This window comes from Patagioenas fasciata, chromosome 4 (assembly GCF_037038585.1).
Source record: "Patagioenas fasciata isolate bPatFas1 chromosome 4, bPatFas1.hap1, whole genome shotgun sequence".
NCBI lineage: Eukaryota > Metazoa > Chordata > Aves > Columbiformes > Columbidae > Patagioenas > Patagioenas fasciata.
In genome coordinates this window covers 6,719,215-6,747,085 of record NC_092523.1, presented here as the reverse complement: position 1 = coordinate 6,747,085, position 27,871 = coordinate 6,719,215, and the positions used below count along the sequence as shown (strand labels likewise).

The window sequence follows — 27,871 nt, the reverse complement described above, 5'->3', positions numbered from 1 at the left end:
TCCCCAAACTGTTAGGGAAGTTTCTTTTCCCTAGGGCTTTAACAGCAAAATGAGAATAAAATAAGACATTGTATGGCCCTTCCCATTAAGGGTCTACTTTGGATTTCTCTGTAAATACCTCAATCAAAACTTCATCTCCAGGCTGTATGTCATGCACCTGTATTTCTAGTGGTGCTGACTGACACCACCGAGCATATTTTCTGTTATTTTTGAACCCTTCTGAAATATACAGTATGTAATGGGTTAACCGTTCATCTCCATCTAACAGGCTGGTCTTAGCTGGGATATAAGTCCCTGGTACAGCCTAAAGAGAATTTCTGCTGAGGCTGGTCTCATGGGTTGCCATGGTGCACTTCAAACACCTCGTAGAGCTCAGTTCAATGCCTCTGGCCACTTTAACCCACTGTCTGTCCATATATCTTTTCCCTTAATGCACTGTTCGCTATTTCTACCAGCCCAGCCAACTCTCTGCCCCACCTCAGTGCTTGCCCTGTGGGTCTCCTCCTTACCCATCTCAGGGCAGAAGAGTCTTGCTTTTCCCCAGCTCACATCCTTCACACCTCACCATGTCGATACTAATTCCCTGTCCTTTCACCAGCTTTCTTACATTTTTGGCTATTTTCTCCCTATGATGGGTTTCTTGCAGCGAAGAGTTTGCTCTTGGGGGTTTGGAGCAAAGCATTGGGATAGAATAATGTGGTCTACAGACAAGAAGCAGGACCTGGCTGGGGTTTCATCTCTGTTAAAGTTCCATTTTGCCACAGAGATATTTGTAGCTGGGGTGTAAACGCCGGGCTGGAGGAACAGTTGTCATAACAATACGAAAAAAATCCATTCCCTCTGTGGTTTTGGGGCTACAGGGGCTGATTTTTGGGAATGGGGAAGGCTACTCAGCCTCAAGCCTGGTCCAACATGACCAGTACCCCCGTACCTGGAAATAAGGGTTCACTGGGTATAAGAGGCTGCTGGATGGAAACACCCCAGGGCTCAAGCAGCCACGGGTGAACATTTATTTGCTTTTTAAATTAAAAAACCCCAATATTTTATTGCAGGGAATGGTGTAGCTTCTGGAGTATTTTATTACGGGGGAAAAGCAACAAAGAAAATTATAACATTTTCGTGGAGTAAAATGAGTACTACCTTTTTCCTAGTATAGTAGCAGAGAGGAAAAAAAATCAAGTGAGTCAAGTTTTCTTTTCTAAACTGCTCCGAGCTAAGATGTGGTTTGTAGGGTGATGCTGGGGGGGTCGGTCCGCCTTTGCAGGTGCAGCTTTACAGCTGCACTTCAGCTGATGCAACACCACGGCTGAGGCACCTGACACTTTGTGGGGTGTGCCCCAGGTAAAATGGAAATGGAAAAGTTCTGCTTTTTGAATTCCAGAGGACAAAGTGAATCTAAGCTACAAATTGTGTGACTTTTCCTGCCATCTCCCCCCACCCCCCTTCCCCCAGCGAGCAGGTCTGCACTCAGAGGTTGGGGTTTTTGGGGACGGTGGGTGTTACAGGTGTCAGATGTGAACCTCATGTGTGATCTCCCCCCAAAACCCAGGTGCTGACGGGGGTGTGCAGCAACCGAGGAGGCCATGGAGGGAATTGGAGTGGATGGATGCTGTGGGGAAAGGCTCCAGCTCTCCCTCTTCAGGGCATTTAGTGCAAGAAGAAGTTGGCATGAGTGAGTGATGACTGATCCTAACTCCCCCCCCCAAATAGATAAGGGGTAGAGCAGCTGCTCCCATGTGATTTCAGCTTCCCTAATCAGAAGAGGATAAGGAAAGACAACAAAAGCGTCCTTGGGAAGGCAGGAGGAGGGATGCAGCACCTGCAGGATGAGACGCCACCAAGAAAGTAAACAGAGGTGTTATCAGCCCCAAACAACAACCTGCCACCACTATATAAAGCCACCGGATTGAGACCTCGCGACCACCTTGTCCTTAAAGGTGCCGGATCCACCGGAGCTCTGCGGCGATTGTCTCCAGGCCTCGGGACTGCCAGGACACCCAGCCAAGGATTGGTGAGATCTTATTATTGGGACTCCTACTACTCCTCTGCTTTGCTTCACCCATTCCCGCACCCCTTCCCCATCCCCTTCCTGGGAGCCGGCGGGTCGCGCCAGCCGCCCGCTCGGCCGTGACCACCTCATCCCCATCTTCCCCTTCCCTCCCTGCCAGGTTCGGTATCCCCTCGTTGGGGCTTTTTGGAAGGGTAGGTCGCGGCCTTCCTCTGTGGGTGGGTCGGCGGTGCTGGTGTTATGGTAGCTTTGCCCTGAGACTGAGCCATCTCGAATCTCATTCCCCTCAACCATGATGTCCGACATCGTTAGCAACTGGAAGTTGGAGCAGTTTGTGCTCCAGAAGTGTCTCCCCCCAATTTGGTCTCCAGGGTCCTTCCAGGGTCCAGACGCATACCAGCAGCTCTGCCAGCAGTGGGAGAGCTGGTCAGAGGAGTCCAAAAAACCTAAACCCACAAATAAGTGCAAGAAGCGAGCGGCTTTGCAGGGTTTATTGATGGTGGGCAGGGAGTTGTCCAAATTGCTAAAGGAGGCTCTTGAGAGCGTGAAGACCTTGGAGGAGGCCAAGGGTGAGCTCAGAAGGCAGGTGGACAACCTGCAGGCAGAGGTGCAGGGTTTGCGCGGGGACTCTTTGCGGAATGCGGTGGAGATCAACCGGCTGGAGAACAAGCTGGGCTACGAGAAGCTGAAAACGGAGGAGCTGGAGAAGGAGGTTGGGAAGTGGATCGGGGAGACCCATGATGCGCAGAGCGCGGTGCGGGCGGTCCTGCAGGACGTCCAGCGGGACCGGGGCACTGGTCCTGATCACAAGGTGTGCCACGCCAAGATCCAGGAGCTGCAGGCAGAGCTGGGGGTGTCAAGGGGCATTGTGGCCGCCATCCAAGGCAAGAGGACCCGGTTCGGGAACAGTGAAGGGGAGGACTCCCTGGACTCACATCCACCCCATTATGACTATGAGGATGATGTCTGGGGTGCCAACGGCCCCACCAGGCCATCCCCGTACGCTCCTCTGCGGGAGGAGGTGTGCCAGCTGCAAGGAGGTGAAACGGAGGCTTCCAAAACTAAAAAGAGTCCCCCTGATGAGCCAGCCCACCACAGCCCGCTTCAGGCCATAGACACCAACAGGGCCATGCTCTGGTTTACCCCTGAGCAGCTCAAGACAGTGGGGAAGATGCTGGGGCCATTGACGAAGGACACAGCGGTCAACTGGCTGTCCAAAGCCCAGCGGCTGCCCAGGTGCCAGAGCGTCAACGCGGTGAGTGACCTGATAGATGTGGTGAGAAAGTGCATGAAACCGGATGATTTCGCGGCGCTGCCGGGGGATGTGCAGATGGGCAACGTGCAGAACATTGGGGATGTCCAGTCAGCCGTGCTGAAGGTGTTCTTCCCAGAGGTTAACCCCTTGGTGCTCTTCCACCAGGAGAGGCAAAGCCCAGAGGAGCGGCCGGATGCCTACGTTAACCGTAAGAAGATGCTCTACCAGATGGCCGGGCTGCCCGGCTCAAAGGATGCCCCCCTTGATTTTGACAGGCCTGAATTCAAGGAGCCACTAGTGATGGGGCTGACCCCCCCACTGCGGGTGATTGCTGGTGGGGATGCGGCCAGGAAGCCGCTGTCAGAGCTGGAGCAGATCCTGACCCAGAATTTCGAGTTGCAAAAGCAGGCATTCCCGGGGTACATGATGGGGGGGAAGAAAGGGAAACTCTTGGCTGCCTCCTTCCAAAATGCAGGCATGAGAAAAATGCAAGGAGACAACCGCAAAGATCCTGACAGCAAGGGTGGTGCGGGGAAGGAGAACCAGCCAGGGCTGAGGTTTCAAAAGTCCAACCCTTGGCGGGCTGAGCTGAGGAAGCGCTTGATTAAATATGAGAAGCAGGAGGATATTGATGGCTTGCCGGATGCTGAGCTCTTCCAAAAACTGGCCCTGCATGAGGCCAAAAAGCACAGCAGCTCCAACCCGATTGACCCGGGGTCTAAAGTTCAGCAATAGGGCTGCCAGGCACCCGCATCGCCCCTTTTTGTGGCACCGATTAAGACCGATTTGTGGGGGCGCCTGATAGTTGATATAACTATTGGAGGAGGGGTGCTTGGACAAGTGATGTTAATTGATACTGGTGCCTCTTATTCAATTCTGAATATGGTCCCTGGTGAAGCTGGGATCTTCCAAACTTGTGAAATTATTGAATGGACAGGGCCGAATGGTCAAAAATCATCAGTGCCGTTCACAGGGCCCATACCCTTTGTAATTGGGACTGCCAAAGGGTCTGAAAAATTTGGGAAAATGGAAATGAAGGGAAAGCCAGGGATTTTAGCCATCTCCACACTGACAAAGATGGGGGTGGTGGTGGACCTGGCAAACCAAGCGCTGTTACACTGTCCCCAAAGTGATGTGGCCGTCATCCCGGCAAGCCACAGGGTGATGTCCGTGAAAGCCCCTGAGCTCCTGGTCCATCCCGAGTGGGAGCCTCGGGTGAAACGGGTCACGGAGAGGTTCCCCCAGGTCTGGGCAAGGAGCAAGCTGGACTGCGGGCAGATTGATGCCATCGTGGCCATCAAAGGGCCAGATCCCCCTCCTCAACCACAGCCTCTGTACCCGGCAGAGGCTGAGGATGGATTGTGGGACACAGTCAAAACCTTGCTGGAGCAGGGGGTGCTGGTGGAGCAGCAGAGCACCAGCAATGCCCCAGTGTGGCCCCTGAGGAAAGCTGATGGGAAAACGTGGAGGCTGATGGTTGACTTCAGCGCCCTGAACCAAGTCACCCCGCTGAGGATCTCCGCAGTGGCCAAGTACCCAGACATCATGGCAGCCATCTCCCGGGGATCCGAGTGGTTCTCGGTGCTCAGCCTGACCAGCCCATGCTTCGCCATCCCCTTGCATCCTGAGTCCTGGTACAAGTTTACCTTCACCCTTCGAGGGCAACAATTTGCCTTCACCAGAGTCCCCTTGGGCTTCCATAACACCCCCGCCATCTGCCACGCACACGTGGCAAGGATGTGGGAGAAGCTCGGCCACCGGGACAGCGTGCTGTCCTGTGCTGGTGAGATCCTCATCCACACTCAGACAAGGGAGGAGAACCTGGAGGTGCTGGCAGAAGTGCTGGAGGCCATCCAGAAGACAGGCTTCAAGGTCAGCCCCACAAAGGCCCAGCTTTGCTGGAAGGAGGTCTCCTACCTAGGGGTGACCCTGGGGGAGGAAGGGCGCTCACTGGAGAAGCAGAGGGTTGAGCTAATACAGAAGGTGTCGGCGCCAGCTGATGCCACCACTCTGAGGTCCTTCCTGGCTCTCCTGAGGTTCTCCCGGGAGTTCATCGAGGGCTACGCAGAGAAAGCTGCCCCCCTTTGCCACCTCCTGAAGAAGGACACCCCTTGGGAATGGGGGCCAGAGCAGGATGAGGCGGTGAAGACCTTAAAGGAAAGTGTGGCACAAGCCCCCATGCTGGCACATCCCCAGGGTGACAGACCCTATGTCCTGCAGCTGGCTAGTGCAGGGAGGGGGCTGCAGGCCACCTTGGGCCAGCAGCATGGTGATCAACTCCTCCCCATTGCCCACGCCTCGCGTCTCCTGACGCCGGCTGAGCAGCAGTTCACCGACTATGAGAGGGAGGTTTTAGCCTTGACCTGGGCCCTGCAGCACTGGGAGTATCTGGTGGGGTCAGCCCCGGTGCTGCTGAGGACCTCCTGTTCCCCAGTGAGGTACCTCTTGTCGGGGACGGGGGACGAGGGTCCACTGCGCTGCCCCAGGATGGCCAACTGGGCGTTGGCGTTGGCCAACAAGGAGGTCCCCATGAAGGCGGGGGAGCCTTCACCTGGCATCTACAGGGTGGTACCCAGTGGAGGGAGGGATGGGGAGGAGCTGGGGGGTCCCCTGGCCGAACCCAAACTGTGGCGGCCGCCCCTGTTTGAGAGCAGCCTCAGCCTGGCACAGGCCAAGGAAAAAGGCTATGTCGTATGGTTCGTAGACGGGTCCAACTACCACAAGGAAGGGGTGCCCTACACAGGCTACGCTGCCGTCAATCGGGCCACCGGGGAGGTGGTGAAAGGGAGGTGCCTGCCCCACTCCATCCAGGCTGCCGAACTGGTGGCCGTGACGGTCGCCCTGGAAAACACGCCGGCAGACCAGCCCCTGGCCATCTTTTCAGACTCGGGTTGGGTGGTGCGGGTGGTGCTGGAGTGGCTGCCCCTCTGGAGGGAGAGGGACATGCAATCTGCTGATGGCAAACCTGTCGCTTACGCCAAAAAGCTGCTGTACCTGGCCAGGCTGGCGGAGCAGAGGGTGCGCCCGGCACAGATCATTAAGGTCAAGGCGCACAAAAAGGGAACGGAGGAGGCCAAGTGGAACAAGGAGGCGGATGCCAAGGCCAAGCAAGGTGCAAAAGAAGGGCCAATGTGGAAGGCCAGCAAGCCCTCAGAGAGTGGCCCCATGTTGGTGGCTCCCAGCAGACACTGGGAGAACGTGGACCTGGTGGGCTTGCAGGCGCAAGACCCCAGCATCCGGGAGTTAGTACAGGGCCGGGAGTATAAAGGGTGCAAGGTGTGGGAGGATGTCTCGGGGTTGGTCCTGGCACGGCGGGAGGGGGCGGATTTCCCGGTCTGGGTGGTGCCCGAACTTGTCCGGACAGAGCTGGTAGCCCTGGCTCATGAGCAGGGGCATTTAGGGACAGACAAGACCATGGTGAAGCTGCAGGGCACTGGGTGGTGGCCTGAAATGAGAGAGGACGTGGAGAGGTACGTCAGCAACTGCCTGACGTGTGTGGCCAACAATCCTGACGCCAAAACGGCCAAAACCCTCCTAGGCCACCAGAGGATTTCTGGGCCGTGGAGCAAGTTGCAGATGGAGTTTATCGGTCCCTTGCCCCAAACAGCCCAAGGGAACAGGTATTGCCTGGTGATCAGTGATAACTTCACCAAGTGGGTGGAAGCATTTCCAGCACGAAACAACATGGCCAGCACAACCGCAAAGATCCTGGTGGAGCACATCTTCTCCCGGTGGGGCATCCCAAAGGAGATCTACTCGGACCACGGCCAACACTTCATCGCAGAAGTCACGAAAGGGGTGTGCCAAGCCCTGGGTGTCAAGCAAAAGCTTCACATCATGGGGCATTTCCAGAAGGCCAGCTCAGCGGAGGGGCCCAACCAACCGCTGAAGATGGCACTGAGGAAGCTCATGAACCAGCAAAGGAAAGACTGGGATCAAAAGCTCCCACTGGTCCTGCTGGCATTACGGGGGGCCATGGCATCTCAAGCACCTTCTCCCCAAAAGCTGCCTCCTGCGAGAGACCCCAACCTGCTGGGACACTGGTGGCAAAGAGGGGAGCCACCAGACGAGCTGCAGCCCCGCGTGCTGATGGATAGGTGGGTCCAGGACATACTGAGGACGGTGTTGACTACGTACCACCAGCTCACCTCAGTGCAGGAGACCAACATCCCCAAGATTGATAAGCAGCTGGGAGCACTGCTGCGCCCTGTGGAGTGGAACACAGGCGACCTGGTAATGTATCGGGGGGTCACAGAGAAGAACCAGGTGCTGGGACCCCAATGGATGGGGCCTGTTAGGGTTGTGAACAAGGCCAGCCCCTCCATGTACCAGGTAGAAGTCAGAAACAGGGCGAAAAGGCAGGAAAAATGGCTCCATTCTTCACAATTAAAAGCATGGAAGGGAAATTAACGGGGCTGGAGAGCCCGTCTTGCTTATGTTTTGCAGATGAAGGAAAATGGAAGGCGATTGTGACCGGCGGGAAGGGCGAACTTCGTGGCATCACCAGCCCTGTTTGTGCTGCGGGGAAAATGCTTTCAAATTTCTGGTTGCAGGATTTGCTTTGCTCTCTGGTATGTGCATAGCGCTGAGCACCCAACACGCCCAACCAACCCATCAGCATCTCAGGCAGAAAGTCAGTCATTTCCACTTAGAAAGACACCCCAAATCATGGGCCACAGCCCAGCACAGGGTTAGGAGGTACACAAAAATGGGAACTGATTGGCCCTGGTCTCAAGCTCACATAAAATACACGGGAAGCATGGGTTTAAACTCTAACAAAGGCTTAAATTTGTCAACGGTGGTTATGCATGGGACAGAGGTGTACTTGGAAAATGAGTGGAGCTGGGATAGCACAAACAGACTGCCGCAGCTGCTGGGGAAGGTGGGACAAGAAATAAAGGTAGCATGCAGGGTAATTAATGGATCCACTCACCAGCGGGTAACTCAAATTTCTGTAACCGAAGTAAAAACAAAAAAGAATCAGAAAAAAACCTGTGCCGTAGAAAAATTGGACTGTTGGTGCAATTTTACTCTGGTCCAGCCAGTCTTTGTGGTTTGTCTCTGGACACAAAACAACGTGGGGCTGTCCTTTAAATTCAAGATTAGCACTCTGACGAGCACTTTTGCTGCCGTTAAGATCTCCAAGTGCCATTTTTTGGCCTGGCATGCAGCTCAATACCCTGAAGTTGGCAACAGGGTAAAACTGGAAATTAAATACTCCCAAGAAAGTATAACCGACCCGATGCAAATTGATGGCACCAGCGTGACTATCGCTGCCTCTGACAGCCGCACGTGGGTTGTGCCAGTAAACTGTCTCCGTGAGAGCAAAACTCTTAACAGATCTGAATTAGGTGCGGAGGCTTCATGGTACAATCAGGATTATGGACGCTGCCCACACCTGGTCATAAATCTCCAGGTATGGTGCCAGGGAAGCCTGAGTGTAGAAATGTCCCCTGAGCTTGGTGGAAAGTGGTGGATACTAGGTCCTGAAGGATTTAAAAAAGAGTTTTCCCTCATCGCTGTCTTGCGCCCCTTTGTTTCCAAAATAGGCCCTTATGTAGTCAAGCAAAATCACATCCAAGAGCTGTTGACTGGGCCTGTCCGGTCACTGAAGAAGGTGGTGTTGTCCCTGTCCACTGTTAATATTTCATCTGTGAGACCACACTGTACCCCCTTTTTGTCCACGCTCCACACTGGCTGGCTGGCGTGGCTCCACAGCCGCTCCATCCAGGGGACCCGGGCTAGAAGAGACCTGCTGGCCACGGCGCTGGGAGGAGGAGGCGCCGGGCTGGGAGTCCTCAACAGCATGAGCACCGAGGTCTTGGCCAACAAGCTGGAGGCTGTCACCTCGGGCATGCATGGCATTCTCAACCCCCTGAATTCATCCCTGGCCAGCCTGGGGATGGGGCAGTGGCTCGTGTCGGAGGTGTTGCCCACCTGGGAACAAATAAGTGAGAAAGACCACCAGATGCTGTTGCGAGCGCTGGGCATCGAACAGAATAACGTCTCCCTTGCTCTTAGCTGCATCCAGGCCCAGATGTGGGTGCAGAGTGTCGTTGCAGGTATCCTGAGAGATGGTGACAATGGCGTCCTCCCCACCGAGATCCGGAAGATCGTGTGGGACGCGGCCACGGAGAAGGAGCGGCAGCTCCAGGCCTGGTGGAGGCTTGTCAACTTCACCCACGACCAGGCCCTCAACGCGGTTGTTGCCCACGTCCTGACCGTGGCGGAGGCTCGCATCGAAAAGGTCTACCCCATCGTGGCCCTGGGGGTAAACACCAATGGGTCCGTGGTCTACCCCCTGGACCACCGCATGTGGGCGAGGGTGTCTCGTGGGAAGTGGCAATCGGTAGATTTGGAAGCCTGCATTTTGGAGAGGGGGCTGGGGTTTATCTGCGAAGATGATGCCCTTAGGGCGAGCGATGTTTGCTTTGACACCAAAGAAGGGGTGTGTCATTTTGAGATCGATCCCCAGAGCAGCAATGAAACTGTGTTGGTGTATGTAGGGAAAGGGTGTGTGTGTTTCAGAACGATGTGTAAATACGTCCAGATTAATGAAGTTTATAACCAGACAGTGTTTAATGACTCCAATATGTGTGCTTGCAATGTAGCTATTATTAGAGGGTGTGATTTTGTGTATAAACCACCCATGTTTACTAGCCAGTTGCTAATCAGAAACTATACCTTGTATCGTAGTATAACCCCAACCCCTATCGGGATGGATTTAGCGCTTGTAAAAGAAATGTTAGAGCATGAGCATTTACAGCAGCTGTTAGAAAACGCTAAAGCAGAAGCTAAAAAGATCCTAATAACTGTACATCATGATGGCAATGTGATAAAACAGGTAATGGAACGAATTAAGAGGGTGGGAGAACACCACTGGTGGGAAATTTTCCTCGGCTGGTCCCCCACGGCCACCGGCATCTTCAACACGCTCCTGCACCCCATCGTGTTTTTGCTGCTCCTGCAAATCTGCGTGTGCTTTGCCATGGTGGCGATTTGTTACCGGATGAGGCAGGTGAATCGGGACATTGAAAACCAGGTGAAAAGAGTGGGGGTGGCCAAGCTCCTCCTACCATAGTCAAGGGCAAGACTGGGTTGGCCTCTGTGTTTGCCACCAAGAAGAACTCCTGGCTCCGCTGCTGGCTGCAACCCAGCAGGCGTTGAGCGGTGGAGACACACGTCATACCAGACCTTGATGTGAGGGATGGCCTCCTCTGTTACAAGAGGGCCATCCAGGAGGGGAAGGCAGGCCAAGCAGCCTGCGGTTGGCATGAATCACAGAATGATTGAGGTTGGAAGGGACCTCTTGAGATGCTCTAGTCCAACCCCCCCTGCTCAAACAGTGTCACCTAGAGCAGATTCCCCAGGACTGTGTTTGGCTGGGTTTTGATTATCTCCACAGATGGAGACTCCATAACCTCTCTGGGCAAACTTGTTCCAGTGTTTCATCACCACCACTGTTAAAAAGCCAGAATTAGCATAAGTAACTTGTCTTTGAACCTCTCATCCCCAAATGCCATGTGAAGAAGCTTCTCTTGTGTGATTTAAGACTCATTAAGCAGAGAATGGGACAAGGGAAGCCAAGAATAGCGTCTTTGGAAGAAAAGAGAAGGGAATGTAATGCCTGAGTGTGGAAAAGCACCCACCTGATGATGGCAGAGGTGTTACCAGCCTCAAAGACTTGGAAAGATGATAAAAGATGAGCAGAGCAAAAGACCCTGTAATCACCTTGGACTTAAAGGAGCTGAATCCACATGGACCTTTGCAGCAAGTTTCTCTGGGCTCCCCAGACTCCCAAAACATCTGGCCAGGGGATTGGTGAGATCTTGTTTTCAGAGCCTGCATATCTCCGCTTTGCTTTGCCTAGTTGTGCATCTATTCAATAAAATCTATTTGTTAGTGGATAGGCTGTCTGTTTAATCACTACCTGCTCAGCTCCACTGGTAAAGAGAAATGCTGGTAAAAAGAAAATATGTGGTTTTTTTCCCCTTTTCCAGGCCAAAATCCTTCACTTGTCTGTAGAGTATTTGCTGAAACCTAGATTTTTGCCTTACACTGAAGAGTGGAGTTGATGCATAAACCTCCTCCCCTCTTCCATCCTGTTTCTTTCCTCCTGCATCACCCCCCTGCCCCTGAATCCAGAAGGAGCCTTAAAATATACATAAGGGGTCCCAAACAATTTAAAAACGCTGGCAATTTCAAAAAAATGAAGCAACCACCTAATTTCCAGCTCATGTGCCTCATCTCAGATGTTCTGCTTGCTCTGAGGATGGGGAGGTTTTACACACAAAAAAAGCCCTTTGCAATCCAGGGTGAAATAAAAAGATTAAAGAACTGGCCTTTAACTCAACGGGAACTGCTGGGCCAGCTCAAGAAATCAGTTAAAAAACTCACTTTTCACAATCACCAGGCTGGGAAGCACAAAGAAACAACACTTTACTACAGTATACTTTTTTTTTAAAGAAAAGCAAAACTACAATATATGGATTTGATAAAGACACTTCTCCTTAAGAAGCACACATTATAAATTACCTCATGAAAATGTGAATAAATAAATCACTGTCTAAAAACACAAAAATCCTTTTTCCCCCTCCAAGAACCACAAAACCAGCCCCTTCACCCCTGGGCAGGAGGTTGAACTCTCCCCCCAGCCCCCTGCTCCCCTCTACACTCTGCTGCTCCCTGTGTTTTACCCATAACAAAACCTCACAGAAAACACATGGTTATTTTGGTTAAAGCACTTTCCCGCCTTACATGCTTCATGAAAATTAATTTCCCTGTGAATAATCAGATTTTTATACAAAGCCTTTACCCCTCAAACCTGTTTTGGGAGCCTGTAGGGAGAAAAAGAAACCACAGAAAATTCACATTTTCCACTCTTCAGTCCCAGACTCACACGGGACACTGGGTGTTAGCCCCGGGATGATGGTACAGCCATAGGGAAAGGGGTTGCTACATCCACACACAGGTTTTAGCAGTCGGATGCAGCAGCAGCACCCTCTGCAGCTGCAAACAGCTGCTGCCCTCTGCGGAACCTGCACACCTGTGCACGTACCTTCAAAATGTTTACAAAACTATGAAGTTTCCCCTGCTTTTAGTGTCATTTGTTTATCACCACAAACCAAGGAGGGCTGTTTTCACAGTGACAGCAGCATTGCTGCGGTTGCGACGGGTTTTGGGTGCAGCCTGGGGCAAGACCTTGAGCCAGACTTTTTGTTTGCTTTTCCAGAGGTTTCAGTAGATGCCATAAAAGATTCTACCCAAGTGTACTTGCTTTTTTCAAGCCAACTGAGCAACACAGTCATATTCTTTTTCCTTTGTATTTTTGTTCCTGTCCCCCACGCTCTGGAATGGAGGGGAGAACAGGGCCTGTGGAAACCCCCAAACCATATGCAAAGCACAAGCTTTCCTTGATTCCAGCTACAATCATAGAATCATTTTGGTTGGAAGAGACCCTTAAGATCAAGTCTAACCACAACCTAACTCTGGTATTAACCCATGTCCCTAAGAACCTCACCTCTGCATCTGTTCAACCCCTCCAGGGATGGCGACTCCACCACTGCCCTGAGCAGCCTGTTCCGATGCCTGACAACCCTTTCTGTGAAGAATTTTTTCCCAATATCCAATCTAAACCTCCCCTGGCGCAACTTGAGGCCATTTCCTCTCGTCCTGTCACTTGTTACGTGGGAGAAGAGACCAACCCCCTCCATGCTACAACCTCCTTTCAGGCAGCTGCAGACAGCGATAAGGTCTCCCCTCAGCCTCCTTTTCTCCAGGATGAACCCTCAGTTCCCTCAGCTGCTCCTCATCACACTTGTGCTCCAGACCCCTCACCAGCTTCATCATGAATACATTTAAAGGAGCTTGGAATATTTTTTTGAGGTTCTGCCTCTGAAGACCTGAAAACTGACAAGTTCATTTCTTACCTCCTCGGGCAGGGTTAAGCTGGCAGATTTCTGTTTGTCCTCCTGAGCTCTCTGTCAGAGCTGTGTCCCCAAACCCTCTGCCAGTACTTTGACCAACATCACTATTCAGTATGAACTTTGTCTCTCAGACTCAAGGCTTGGCCATGGCTCTCCCTTTTCTACTCTGTCCCACCTCTAACCTATCGCCCTCCTCACCAAGTGCTCTCCACCTTCCACCACAACCAGGTTTTTACTTCTCGAGTGTGACTGTCACTCAAGATCTTCCTTCAGGGCTCTGTCTTTTGCACAAGACCTTACAAAGCTCTTTTCCTTCATCCAGTACCTAAAAGGTGCCTGCACATTCAGAGAGCGTTTTCAGCTGCTTTATATCCTCTCAGTGCCAACATCCTTCAAACCTCATGCATTTTGTAAGCCATGCTTATCAAAGAGTCCTATAAAAGCAAAAGTAGCAGCAGGTGGATTGATATCCCAGAGGGTTCAATCTCTGAGCAGCGCTGGGCTGTCTGCTGCAGCGCTCTGGTTGTGACCTCTCCATAAGACACCTTTACGGTCAAGACAAACATTTTACTCTGATCAGCCCTGCTTAGCAGCTGGGCAAGCTGCCCCCCAGTTCCTTTTGTTCCCAAGCATTTAACTCCACCCCAGAACAAGCCAGGCGATTCACAGAGCAGCTGGATACTGGCCCCAACTATTTACAATCTGTAAAATTTATCGTAGACACAACTCAGCGTAGCAGAGCAGTAAGAAGGGAAGAGTGAGAAAGCCCCAGGGACAGAGCAGTGCAACCAGATCATGATATATCACACTGTGCTATATTCTTGCTGATCACGATTTTTTAATGTATGGGCAGGATGGAAAAAATGAGTGAAAGGAGGCAGAATAAAGAAGAGCACCAGTGCTCCGAGGAGCAAAGAGGAGAGCTGAAAAGCTGGGTAATTCATCTGGGATGTGGGACAGATTCTGGCTTGCGTTGATTTTCTTTCTGCACTGTAGAGTCCCAGAGAAATTCTGTGATGTGCCAGCGCTCAGCGTGATGGGAGACACTTGATTTATTCCTCACAGCAGCCTCGAAAACCGATCAGATACACATCAGCCTGGCTGAGAAGGGATCATGAATAACTCAGTGGGAGTTAGTTTACTCTCAGGAGCAGTGAAATGGCTGACATTATATTCCCAGAGGGAAATGGAGGGAATGCTTATGGATTCACCCATTTTCCTGGAAAATACAACACAATAGAAACAACTTCAATTTTTAAGATCTATCATTAGCATGACTGTTGAGTTTGGTAAAGCTAAGGCAAGACAATGCAATTAAGAATCAGGTCTTCTATAGCAACCAGAAAACCATTGGTTCCTTCAGCTGCTCTCAGTTTCACCAGGAGATGAGAGTCACAGGTATCTGGAAAGAGCACAGAAAGACATGAGCTGGACACAGATTTCCAGGCCTGGCCCTGCCACCTCACCGGCCCAGGTGGGCCCTGTCCCCTGCACATCTGTCTATGCTGCACTGCTCCATGGGTGGTCACCTGCTGGTGTGTGGGGATATCAGTGGAGCCACCTATATCGTATGTACATCCCCCTTCCCAGCCCCAAAACAGATAAAGGCTTGTCCAGAAATAAAGGATCTTGTTGATACCAGCACAGAAAGAAAAGAAAAAGGAGTAAAAATTTCCTGTTGTTGGCAATATGTAACCAGTACTTTAATATAACCCTTTGTTTAGCTTTTTCATGCAATTCCAGCAAATTATTGTAGCATCGTCCTTCCAAACACAGGGACAGGGGACAGACATGGACCTTTACAGACCCCTGAGGGGGTCAACAAACAGTAAGTGTCACCAGATAGTTCAATGACTGTGGCATTTCCACAGCCACCCTTAAGCTGACTAAACATCAGGAGTTTCAAACATGGAGGTCTAACACAAAACACCCAGATCTCTTTCAAGAGAGTTTGTTGGACCATCTTTGATTTTTAGTGCTACTGAGCAGCACGTAGTCAGCTGTCCTCAAACCTAAACCACCTTTTGAGGTACCTACAAGAGGATATAGGTGCTTATTTATTACAATTTTTCAAGACTGCTTAGATGACAGTGACCTAGGCTTCTATTTGCTGATCTCTGAATTCTCTTGTATTTATCCAGTGCCACATGAGCACATTCTGTAGCATAAACACAACAAATCCACCTGTCTGGGGGGCTCCTGTTGCATTATCCTTGCCCCCTGCCTGCAAATGTTGCAGCACCGCTACAAAGATGCCTGGTTACCCATGTTTGCATTGGAGAACTCCAGAAAACATTACTGCTTAAAAGAACCAACCAAACAAAAACAACCAAAGACTTATTTGCCTCAATGGCACATCCACCAATGAACACAGAAGTACTGTCACTACGGTCGTGGTGTGTCTGTCTTAGAATCATAGAATAGTTTGGGTTGAGAGGACCTTCAAAACTCATCCAGCCCAACTCCTGTCATGAGCAGGGACATCTTCACCCAGATCAGGTCGCTCAGAGCCCCATCCAGCCTGGCCTGGCCTCACTTCCTTCATCCTTGTTCGTAAACCTGATGGATAATCTCAACCCAGTTAGTTGCCAGGGCCAACACGGAGCAGTAAAACCATAACGAAAGATACCATAGCTATGAGATGCACATTGGAGAGCAGATAAGGCTGCACAGTGGAGGTCGAGCTGAACAACAACTTGTGGGTTTTGCTTCAGCCTCCTTTTCTTCAATTTCTTCTTGCTGTTTTGAACATGGAGACAAAAGACAAGCCATATAGTAGCATAGGGACCCCATGCCTGGTGAACCCCCCCATTTGCAGCTGCAGGCAGGGTGCAGGAGCGTGCAGGCAGCGTGCAGGCTCTGCTCACCCCAGGCGACACAACAGCTTCACCGCAGCGCCGCGGCCGGCACGCCAGCGCTCCTGAACGAGCGCAGCTGCTGTGTGCGGTCTGATGTCTTCATTCGCCGAGCTAGAAAACCAGAAGAATAAAGAGAGCTGCAAACAAAACAGAAGGCATGTAGTGAAGCAGCTGGCATCACCTTCTCAGTCAGATTTGAGAGCTTTTCTTAAAAAAAAGCCTTTTCAATACAATCTTCTCATTTTGAGGGCAATTCTGAGGAAATGAGTACATCTGCTAGCTTAGGTTGTGAGTACAGATACCCTCCCAGAATAACGTGGAGTAACTCAGCAGGGAAGAGCCCCTCACCCTGAGAGCTCTGAGAAAATATCACAGATCTGTAAACGTTGGAACAGACACAAGCACCAGCAACACTGACTGCTGACCATTAACAGAGGGTTCCAAACTCCAGACTTGAAAAAACCTGATGTTTTATGTCTGATGTTGCTTTGCATGATGCAAAGCGTTTGATTTCACATCAGCTTCCCAGGCACCCTCTTCCACCCCAAGTACGACAGTGTGGAATCATATAATCGTTCTGGTTTGAAGAGACCCTCAGGATCATCGAGTCCAACCATAACCTAACCTAACTCTAGCACTAAACCATGTCCCTAAGAATCTCGTCTAAATGCCTTTTAAACCCCTCCAGAAATGGTGATTCCACCACTTCCATGGGCAGCCTGTTCCAATGCTTGACCACCCTTTCCATGAAGAATTTTTCCCAATATCCAATCTAAACCTCCCCTGACGCAACTTGAGGCCATTTCCTCTCGTCCTGTCACTTGTTACTTGGGAGAAGAGACCAACCCCCTCCATGCTCCAACCTCCTTTCAGGCAGTTGCAGACAGCGATAAGCTCTCCCCTCAGCCTCCTTTTCTCCAGGCTGAACAGCCCCAGTTCCCTCAGCCACTCCCATCAGACTTGTGCTCCAGACCCCTCACCAGCTTTGTTGCCCTTCTCTGAACTCTCTCAAGTACCTCACTGTCTTTCCTATAGCGAGCAGGGAAGGAGCTCACTGGTAAAGGAACTGCTGATGCACAAATTTGAACACTATAGGTGCAGAAGGTGCCTTCCCAAGGGGCGCTGAGGCCTCTGCATCATGGGCAGCACCAACATGAGGTATTTGGCCCAGAACCCCCAGTGCATGCACAGATGCTGCTGCTGAAGGCCAGACCAGGTTCTGAGAGCAACCCACACGAGCTGACCACTTCCTGCATGGTTGCTTGATCTTGGCTTGCATGAAACTACGGCACCAAAACTTCTACTGACCTCTGAGAAGCAAGTGAAAGATCCAAATGGTGTGAGCTGCTGAGAAGTCTCACATTTCAGTGGTCACATGCTACCTTGGCCGGGTTGACTCATTTGACCAGACAACAGTGCAACTGATCTGGTGTTGCAGCAACCTTGAGTACCGTTTGAATTTAAAGCTGAATCCCCATGGACCTCCGAGTTCAGGTTCCTGAGATTTCTGACTAGTGAATCGTTATTGGCACCCAAATGTTTCTGCTCAACATTTAGTTGTATCTAGTTCAGCTTGTCTGCCTAAGGGTGCTCTGAGTTACCTGATAGCTCAGATGCGAACTACTCAGATTTATAACTTTATCAGCAGCAGGAAAATCTAAACGCAAGATAGCAATCAACCCCAAAACACAAATCCTTAAAAAATAAAGCAGACTACATTATTTTCAGGGCTTTTCAACTTCTTATACCCACAAAACTAAGACAAAAATCAGGTAGAATTCAAGGCTTGAGAGCCCTGGTCTCAACTCCATCCCACCCAACAACCCACAGCAGAAAGTTTTGGTTGGACCGATTTATCGAGAGCAGCAGCTCAGCACAGGTGCCTCTACAGACAGACCAACCTGGTACAAATCAACAGTGTGATGGTTTTCACATCCCACATCAAGGCTCAGAAAAACAAACAAAAAAACCCTAACAACCCTTCTTGCAGCCTGAAGGCAAGAAGAGAGATACTAAATGTTGTCTTGCAACATTTCTTTTTAAATAATCACTTTCCAGAACTTGACAGTATGCCCTCAGTCCAGCAGCTTTCAGTAAGACGTCACACAGGCTCCAAATCATCTCCACAGGGTGGGTAGACAACACAATTCCCCTCTTTCTCTTACCCTGTCAAGACAGAGGCGTTTCCAGCCCCTGTGGCTTCCTGAAGGTCTCACCTGAGAGTCCTGAGAGCAACACAAGAGCTTGAACCCCATTATCTGAGTTTCTCAACTAACGTAGGACATCAGTGCTCAGGCCACAGTAGCATAAATCCACATTGCGAATGAAGGGCTGGTGACATTGCATTTAAAATGGAAATACAAATTTGTTATTGATTTTTCAGGGTATTGTTTGGATCACAAGTCTAACTTGATTCTAACATCCCTTCTGTACATTACTTCAAGTGAATGAAACAGAACATAGTGTCATGTTAGCAATTAAATCTGTGTTTCCTAAATTAAAAATCAGGATTGCAATGAGAAAAATCTGGTAGACAACATAAAACTGACAACCAATTGCATGTATAATAGAGCCATTTTCCACTCAGAACTGGGTGACAATAAAGACAAACAAAACCCAACCCAAGACCAACAGCAGATAAGATCTGGAATCAAAGGTCTTTGACATTCTCCTTTTACATCTGTTAGAGAACTGGTTACAGACAAAGCCAGGAATACTGTAGTATTTATGTACTTTCCTAGAAGAATAATAGAAACTTTAATGGTATTAATATTAGAAAGAACCCATACATTTTGGTGAAATTCCAAGAGTATCCTGTAAGCTAACGACTCATATTTGTGGTATATTCCAGTGGAGTTTACAGACTTCCAAACTCGCATCACTGCAATGGCTTCTCTATGTGCGAGATAATTAAAATCGATGCCTGCTACTGCCCAGAAACTTCAGAAGACAGACTTTGTCCTGCTTGCAGACTGGAACAAAAACTTTGCTTAAAAAGTCATAGTATAGTTCAAAGCAGCAAAGTGAGTCTACGAACAGAATCAACTTCTTAAAGCTAATCAAAACCTTTATCAGTTTCCTGAGACAGATTCATCCCAAAGCAGCTCCTCTTCTAACATCTGGCTGTGGCTTCTTTTTATCCTTTCTGTAATTTTTGCTCTCTTTCTCAGCAGGTTTTTCTTTAAGTCATATGTCTTTGTATGGTCTTGATTTATTCTTGTTTACCAAGTCTATTTCAAGTTTAATTCTCATTTTCTTTTCTGAAATCTCCACCTTCACTATTTTTCTTTCTTTTCAGCTGTGTGTCTTCCTTCTTAGATTTCAGCTCTTCACTGATGTGTTTTTCCTCCTTGCAAGGTTTTATGTGTAATTTCTGATCCTTTATGTAAAAGCCGGCAGAAGTTTTGGGAAGCATTTGTAGCAGTCTTTAGATTCTACAATCAATAGGCTGAAGCTCTTATCTCTGATGGTGGCCACCTCAGACACCTGCTCTTCCTTACAGTATCCCTTGTTGTAGTAACAGTTAAGTATCTTTTCTGGTGTATGCTCACCAGCTGATGGCCAGCTTGTCGATTTATTTCCCCCAGTATTTGTAGGCGGCTGGGTTTCTGAGAAAAGGCCAGAATTCTGACCTTGTTCGCACTTGAAGTGTGAAGATATAACCTCACCACGGTCCCCACTTCCTTTAGTGTTTTCATCTCAAACCTCTTCCTTCACTGCTTCTCCTAGACACCTGCTTGGCTCTAGACTTCTAGTATTCCTAAATTCAATGTAATCTGTAAAGTCATCTTCAGAGAAGTCATATGTTCTGTTTGATTTATTTGTCAGGTTGACAAGCTTGCTTTCTCTGCATAAATTGGACAGAAATTCTTAGTTATTAATACTGAACAATTTGCTTAGTACCTGTCAAGTTTTTTTTTAAAAGTCATATTTCCAGAGTTAGAAAAAGAACATACTCCAAGCGTGTTGTTCTGTGTAACAACGTGGACCCTGCTACACACAATCATATCTGTAAAGCTGAAGTTACAGGCCACAGATTCTTGTCTTTGTGAAAATTGAAAACACAGATTAACTTCATGAAGACCAATTGAGTTTCTTGTGATCCAGGATGCTGCCAGAATAAGATGATTTTTTAATGACTGCATGCATTTTTAATACTACTTTTAAAAAAGAAAATTTAAGATTCTCTCTTATTAACTTATCTCCAATTAGCTGCAGATAAGAAGAAATTACTTCACATACTGTCAAGTAATATAGTTACTAATTTCTTCATGAGAGTCATTCTATTGATCACTTAGAGTACAATTATTTCAGGCAAACTGTGTGATTCCACAGCAGAAACAACCAACCTGGATTTCTAAGAAACCCAAGCAAGATAAATGTGCTCCCAAGTCACAGCTACCTATTAGTTTAAATTCTACTTTCCCTTCCCTCAAGTTGGAAGATGAAGTGGTTAGATGACATATATACCCCGTGGGAAGTGCAGCTCCAAAGACCATCCCTTAAATGTATCTTGTTCTGCCTTGACTCACCAGCTCTACACATTTTGTTAAACTATAGACAGGACTTCAAAGTTCCTTACACTCTTGTTTTTGGGGACTCTAATTCTGTTGACTAAACAAGCATTTAAAATCACATCAATTCTACATTGGTCTCTTGTGGTTATTATTGTGCCTCCACTTAAAATATGTCCTATCAAAATGCCTAAAAGTATAAGTAATTTTGATATTTAGCTTACTTGCACAACAATCTCCAACGTACATCTTATATCACCACAATATCCATGCTGCTATTAACACAGTCTACAAGCCCTCTTCTGGATAAAAGGAAAACTACAAGACCTATCATCTATCCTGTAAGTGATGTCAAAAATAAGATGCATGTTAATAAATCCTAAAAGCAACAATATTGATAGAAACATGTCACTTTCCAGTATTCAGGTCTTCTTTGCCCTGTCGATAGGAATCTATAAATCAGATCACTTCCTTCTAGACTGAACACTGACGATGCTGTACCAAAATACGTGCTGTTGTCCCCAGACAGCAAAATAAGTTGGAAAACTCTCCAGGTTTCAGGACTTTCCTATGCATTGTCATTGAAGATGCAACTGTGAGAACTCCGAATTTCAGTCACAAGTATGATGCTTAAATGGACAGTGCTCCTTAAAACCAATAAACCAAACAACAACAACAAAAAACCCAAAACAAAAGAGAAAAATCCATGAAGTAGTAAAAGTCACTTAACAGCAGACAACAGGTCTAATGAAGAAGTTTAAAAGTACAAATTACAGAGGATAAGTAACAAAAGGCTCATTGACTTACTTAATCTGGTGTTCATCTCCTTGCGCATGGGACTGGTACGATTCCACAGAAGTGAGTACGATGTCACACATGGAGCACAGGTAGTGACCAACCCCAAGCGCTTGAAAGAAAGGAATCTGTAGGTTAGAGAGGCTGCAAGTGAAATGCAAAACTCAAAGCACATCATGATCCCATCCCATGCAAGAGTCCTAACATAATGATATAAACAGTGTTTATAGACAACTATAAAGTCTGCGTTGCAATTTTACACTAGAATAATATTTAGGAAGGGAGCTGGTAAGTTGTACAGTTGCAGTGTAACCATGATTTAAACATTAACAAAGAGCATTTCTGATGACTGAAGTGATCCAAGATAATTCCAGTAAGCTGCTGTCAAGTGCTGATGAGAACGAAATGTATTGAAAAACTAAACACTATCGTAAATACCTGACCAAAAGCAAGCAGCTGCAGATACCAATCCAGTCAGTCCAGACTTAAAGTAAGATCAGTTTAAACAGTACCTGCTCAAATGTTCATGTAGGTTCAAGCCTGCGAAGATACTGAGGAAAATTCCCAATACAGTACATTATGAATTTGTTACATGGAGGTAAATATAAGGTAAGGTCAGATGAGGAAAAACCTCATGTTTTCTAAGTTGGCATTTTCTCCTCTCCTACGGGCCGTGTCATCCATAGACCTACGTATTCCAAAATATTTTCCTTCAGTTTCAGCCAATTAAAGGGAATTTGAAGGTAAGGTTCCTTGGCTTCAGAGTTGCGCAGAGTAGTATCTTTGTTTATTCACCCAAGGAGTTACCATAAGACAGCTCCACAAAAGTAGAAAGGCACAGAGACATGGCAAGTGTAGGAAGATACTTCTCTATATTTGTTTCAGAGAGTGACAGGAAAACACATGCAAAACAAAGTATTTAGTTCTTACCAGAGACAGGCTGCATGCTTTGTGCTGGAGCATGGGCTTGGTCTCCTGATAATTGCTTCAGCGTTCTAGCGTGATGCTTTCCCAAGTAGCAATACAACACAGCACCTGGGGAATTGAAAAAAGCATTGCAGAGATTGCAGTGTCTGTTTTTGGACACGACTCTACTCCCATCCATCTGAAACCAGACAAGGGCAAGGTCAGTTTCAAGCATTCACTGGAATATATAAGGAAACATTTAGTGATGAAGAGGAATAGTCACCTGAAAACTCGTACAATCAGTTTTCTTCTGTTTGCCATGGTCCTGTCTCTCGTCTTTCTCACCATGCACTTGGATGTAAAGATGAACTTTCTGAGTGTGTTTTTTGCCTTGTGAAGGGAGTAGAATTATTCTTGTTTCAGTAACGGGGACCCAAGCAGTGATTTATCCAGTGACTGAGACTTCATTGATCAGAAACTCCTTTCAGTATTTGTCAAATTGTATTTGTACAAAGCAGAGACACAAGCGGACAAACACCAGCTCACGTAACAATACTGTACTTTAATCAGTAATATAGGATTTAGCATTACTCATAACATTTTGCCTCAGAGTCATCTACTCTCAACTCATTGGGCAATCAAAAATCCTGACATATCCCCTTACAGACAGGGATGCTAGAATAGGTAAGGAAAGGAATGCAGCCGTTAGAGCAAGTCTGCTCTGCTCCTTTACCACTAAGCCTGGACACTTGACATCGAGGCTGCCCCCTGTGCTGGCACAGAAAAATGACAGTCAGAACAACCCAACTTACCTTGCTAAATAAGAATTCTAGTCTCCATGTACAGTCAGCGGAGAGAAGCAGGTTTCCCTGGACACTGAGTTGAAGTATCTCCAGCTTGGAGTCAGTCTATGGACATTTCTACAACTTTCGACTGAGGATATAATAGTCCAGATTACTAAAATTGGCTCTCAACACATATTTCCCTCAGACGCAATTATTTTTGCATTCTTACGTGGTCTCTGAACCCATAACTCTTGCACTTGTAATTTACTTACCCATGTGCCACACCATACAGCGGTAACCTACAAAGCTAAATAAGTAACTTGTCTTCTCTGATCTGATGCTTTTCAGATGTCTTTTAAGGATTCTGAGGAGCAGTGCAGGATATTACAACAATATTAGCAAAGAGAAAAGGGTCCTATCATATTTGGCTAGATAACAGAACAGAGGAAAAATAAAAGAGTCAGTTATTTCCATCAATTTGATTTGTAATAGTGAAGTCAGGTAACTTTACAATCCTCAACTAGATTTGGATCCAAGACACAGAACATCAAACTGAGGGTCTGAATTCTGAAGTTCTAACTTCATCACAACTGCTGATTAAGTTAAATTGAATTAAATTGAATCTTGCAAGATCTGAATCTTAATGATGTGAATACCAAGAAATGCTTCTGACAGCAAATTAGCATTTTAACTTTTACAAGAAGGAAAAAACCAACAGAAATGGCTGTGCCATACACATGTTCTGGCTTAGGTGGTGCAGACCTGCTTCAATCCCATATACAGCACGGCCTGAACCTGCTCAGTTCCTTCTATATCATACTCCAATATGGAAGTGATCGTCCTTCACTATCACCGAACCCAAAGCTTTCACAACATCCATCTGGTTATTTTCTAAGCCTGGTTAGAGCCTTGAGAATCACACTGTAAAGAGTCTTTCATGTAGAAATTGCAAACAAACCAATCAAAGATCCAGTGCTTGCTAGAAGAAATTCTCCCAGCCCACCTTATATCGCGACGTCCTCTAAGATTCAGACTGCAGCACTGTCCCACAAACCTTGCAGAAACTGTCTGTGAAAAGGTCTTTCCTTGTTGTCTCATCCAAAATGTAATCTGAATGGAAAGAGCAAAAGACAAAAACAGCCATTAGTTCAAACAAGATATATTTGCACGTCTTGGCGTACATAAAACATCAACCACTTGAATATTCACATGCAGCACAGGACGAAGGAACCGATGTTCACTTGCTGAATCACAGTGTGAGACTCACTGTGGCTTCAAAGCCAGCTTATAAAGTCACCTAAACTTTCCTGCTTACGAGAGTATTGCTCCCATGGACTCAAAATATTACCATAAGAGTACATGGACTTTAAAAACAGAGACTCCTCATCGGGTTTTCAGTCCACTTTCAACAGGCCACAATGTCAGAAACACCTGGCTAACAACCTAAAAAGACGGATTTTAACTGGACTAGATCACACAATTAGCTAAATACAGGAACAGTCATTAAAGAAGACATTCAAAGAAAGTCTGGGTAGAGCTCAATACATGAGAAAGGCCAGGACGTCTTGGATGCTCAGGCAGGTTGTACCTGTGTCCCCTATAATAATTTAACTGCCCCAATGGCTAATTTTGATTTTCTTTGCCATTTTCCCAGCTAAATCATGACCTGTATACACCTTAATTCCACTAAAATTGGCCAGGGGTTGAAGCTATTCCTGAATAATTGTATGTGCAGGCACATTTGATCTGGGGAGGGCACCCTTTGACAGGCACTTAGAAGTGGTACCAGCATCACATCAATTAAGGGAATTAAACACATCCTGCAGAATAGGAGAGCTGCACTAGCAAAACCCTCACTAAGATAAAGCCACATCACCGCCTCCATTCTTTCTCCACTAATACACTTAAATTTATTAGAAAAACCAGTTTAAGTCATATTGTTTGAAATACTTCTCCAATACAGCGAGCAAGTTTACCCACACTGCTATACCGCCCAATCTTTTCCTGTGCTGACAAGCTCTAAGACTACCTGTTTCTTTTTCATCCCCAGCGGGTCACACTTTAATTCCATTTAAGCTAGAATTTCACTTTCTAGCATGCCAAAGCCAAGTTTAAAGCAAAAATAAAGGAGACCATATAACTAGACAGTTTATCTAAACAGTGCTCTTCAAATGGCGCTGGGGTTTAAAGGAAAATATTGGGGAAAGTATCGTGATGTATTAACTGAGCTTAAACCCTCTGAATTTACTCAACAATCCATCCTGAAGCACACGTCAAACAGCTGGTTTTCTGTGCTTTGCACAAAGCCTGATGAGGTTGTGGGCGAGGAGAACATTGTTCCTTGTGGTCTCAAGGCTCAGTGCCAAAAGGCATCTAGAAACCCATAGAGGCAATTGGCCTTTACCGTTATTTCTAAAGATTGCTCTCTTAGCCAAAGCAAAGTCTAACAGAACACAAAAAATCAGAATCAAATACTGTGTATTGCATCCTTAACTCTAAATAATGGTGCTAAGGTTTGTAATGATCAGTTCTCAAATGATTAAGGAAGGACTGGAGTCCATTCAGTCTCCAACATTTGCCCTGGAAATCACGACTGTCATCTTTTCACAATTTCCACACAAGCTATAGGAAAAATACATTAACTGAGCCAGTATCAACCCAGGAATGTGGGTCCAGTGGAAGCCCAAAACAAGGAATGGCCAAACTGCTTTGAGAAGCCAACATACAACCAGCTTAAAACCCATTGGCAGCTCGGTAGGACCGACCAAACCTGAGGAACAGCAGATGCTGAAATCTTTCTCAGACCGTGGGCACAGCTGACCAACCCCACCGCACCTCCAAAGTGGGACTCCTGAATCATTTAACATACAGAGCTTAGTAAAGCTGGCTCTGAGGAGGCTTTTGGCTGAGATTGCAACAATGACTGGGTGTCAAAATGCTACTACCTGGCATGGTTTGCCATTATTGCCCAATACAAGAATTCATTTTCTAATAAAAACTTCATTTTCATGAGGGACAATAGCCAGAGGCCTCATCCTTTCAGGCTTTTGTATTCTGCAGTATAAGTAATTCTGAAATGTTCAATATTCTGCAGCGATCGATTCACGTAGCTCAGCCCCTTCAAGCAGAGGAGTGAAAGATGGACACAATAACTTGAGCTGATCCACACAACAAAATCCAGTTACTTAGGAATGGGCATTAGATGAAAGCCCATCTTGCATGAATGCATGAATTGCAAATGTCTGTAGCAGACAAAAATGCGTAGAGCAGAAAATTACACTAGTTTGCTCAAGAGTATTGAACTGTAAAAACGGCTACCTAGAGAAAGATAAATGGAACGATATCCTCTGGTAAAAAAAAAAAAAGAAGAAGAAAATTGCAACTCAACTAGACACGAATCTGTGAAAAGCTGCTATGATGGGCAGTGTTCAGTCTGTTTCCATTTGCATAACTTCTCACTGGAAAACATACCTTTGTTTCAAAGGCAGACTTCTTTGTATTAGTTAAGGACAGTTTTCTATGCATATTTCCCTTGGTTCAGCAGTGAACGGCACAGCCTTCTTGGCAGACAAAACCCAACCAAGTGCATGCTACAAAAAAAAAATAATCCTAAAAACATTATAACATGAAAAATTAAACCCAGTACAATGTGAAATTAACCATGGGATTTTGTTAACCTTTTCCTTGGTTGGATTATAGGGAGAAGTCTGGTTGTCCAAGCAACTTCTATTGTGCCTCTTGGAGCCTTCCTGAACCCTGTTGTGCCCTTGTCCTCGATGGCATTATGCAGTAACTGATGAACTACACGAAATATATATTCTAGGGACAGTTTTAAATATTGCTCTTCATTGTTACAAGAGCTGTTTTCATTCTGCAATGTTGTAAAAAGGCTGACAGGACTTAAGGTTCTTTCTTCTCTATAAATTTATCACATCTCAGTTCCCTTTTCATAGCTTTGTCTTTTTATTTCTCATTGAGTCTTTCCATTTTTCACCTCCTACCACTGTTGTCCCTCTGTTTTGGCTCAATCTTTCCCTCAAGATCAGGTGATGCTACCACAGCTGAGTCAGCAGCAATGAATGCAGAGCTGCAATAACCTCAGTGAAGTCTCCTACCTCAGTCTAACACTTGTTGTGTTGTTAAGCACAAGAATTTGTTTCCCCCAAGAGAGAAATATCTACAAAAATAAGGACACAGAGTTCACAAATTCACCTTGAATTTTGGAACTTTAAACAGTTTCTCTCCATGGTCACAAGATGACTACTATTAACACATATCACATGAAACAGGCAGGCCTCCCAAACAACAACTTGGCTGGGGAATGCCAACCATGAGCACAGTAACGTAACCCGCCTTAATGCAGCATTTGGCATTCACCTGCTGTTTAATTAGCAATATAACAGGAGTTTAGCTCTGGCTTACTCTGTATACAGCCAAGCACACCATAATCTTGCCTGCTTTCCTTAGACCAACCAAGGCCAGAACATCCCGATCCACAAAAAGGGTGCAGGAGCTGCTACCCAAGTCGGTCAGAAGCACAGCGACCCAGCACTGCGGAAAATGTTGTTGTAAAAACCCAGATCTGATAATTACAGCCTCAAACCGCATGAAAACGTGTACATATAAACACAGCCTTTACCATATCGTTAGTGGATTTTTAAGCACCTATATATGTCTTGGATGATGTATTTTACATGGTTTTCTGGTGATCTGCACGGAGACAAATTCAGGAACAAACTGACATGTCTCTCTCTGAAATCCCAACCAGGTGATGATTTGTAAATGGTCTCTGGTCCAGTCTGGGCAACCTCAGGCTCCTTCCCA

The 27,871-nt window shown here is 47.1% G+C and overlaps 3 protein-coding genes and 1 pseudogene across 3 annotated transcripts in view; 2 read left to right on the top strand and 2 right to left on the bottom strand.

The window, feature by feature from the left end:
• Nucleotides 1-27,871, bottom strand: part of REEP1 (receptor accessory protein 1) — a 499,521-nt gene that overhangs the window by 225,789 nt on the left and 245,861 nt on the right. The window lies entirely within an intron of this gene.
• On the top strand, nucleotides 1,793-11,170 carry LOC136100877 (uncharacterized). Its single transcript, XM_065836364.2, has 2 exons — nucleotides 1,793-2,011; nucleotides 7,710-11,170. Exon 2 carries the CDS (start codon nucleotides 7,720-7,722, stop codon nucleotides 10,342-10,344), a length of 2,625 nt encoding a protein of 874 aa, XP_065692436.1. The 5' UTR covers nucleotides 1,793-2,011; nucleotides 7,710-7,719; the 3' UTR covers nucleotides 10,345-11,170.
• On the top strand, nucleotides 1,805-3,999 carry LOC136100878 (uncharacterized). The gene is made up of 2 exons (XM_065836365.2): nucleotides 1,805-1,845; nucleotides 1,938-3,999. Exon 2 carries the CDS (start codon nucleotides 2,301-2,303, stop codon nucleotides 3,996-3,998), a length of 1,698 nt encoding a protein of 565 aa, XP_065692437.1. The 5' UTR covers nucleotides 1,805-1,845; nucleotides 1,938-2,300; the 3' UTR covers nucleotide 3,999.
• On the bottom strand, nucleotides 18,976-23,335 carry LOC136100919 (uncharacterized; annotated as a pseudogene).

What these genes read in the sequence shown, in the direction of transcription:
- LOC136100878 (XM_065836365.2), top strand. Translation starts at nt 2,301, where the DNA reads ATGATGTCCGACATCGTTAGCAACTGGAAGTTGGAGCAGTTTGTGCTC.
- LOC136100877 (XM_065836364.2), top strand. Translation starts at nt 7,720, where the DNA reads ATGGAAGGCGATTGTGACCGGCGGGAAGGGCGAACTTCGTGGCATCAC.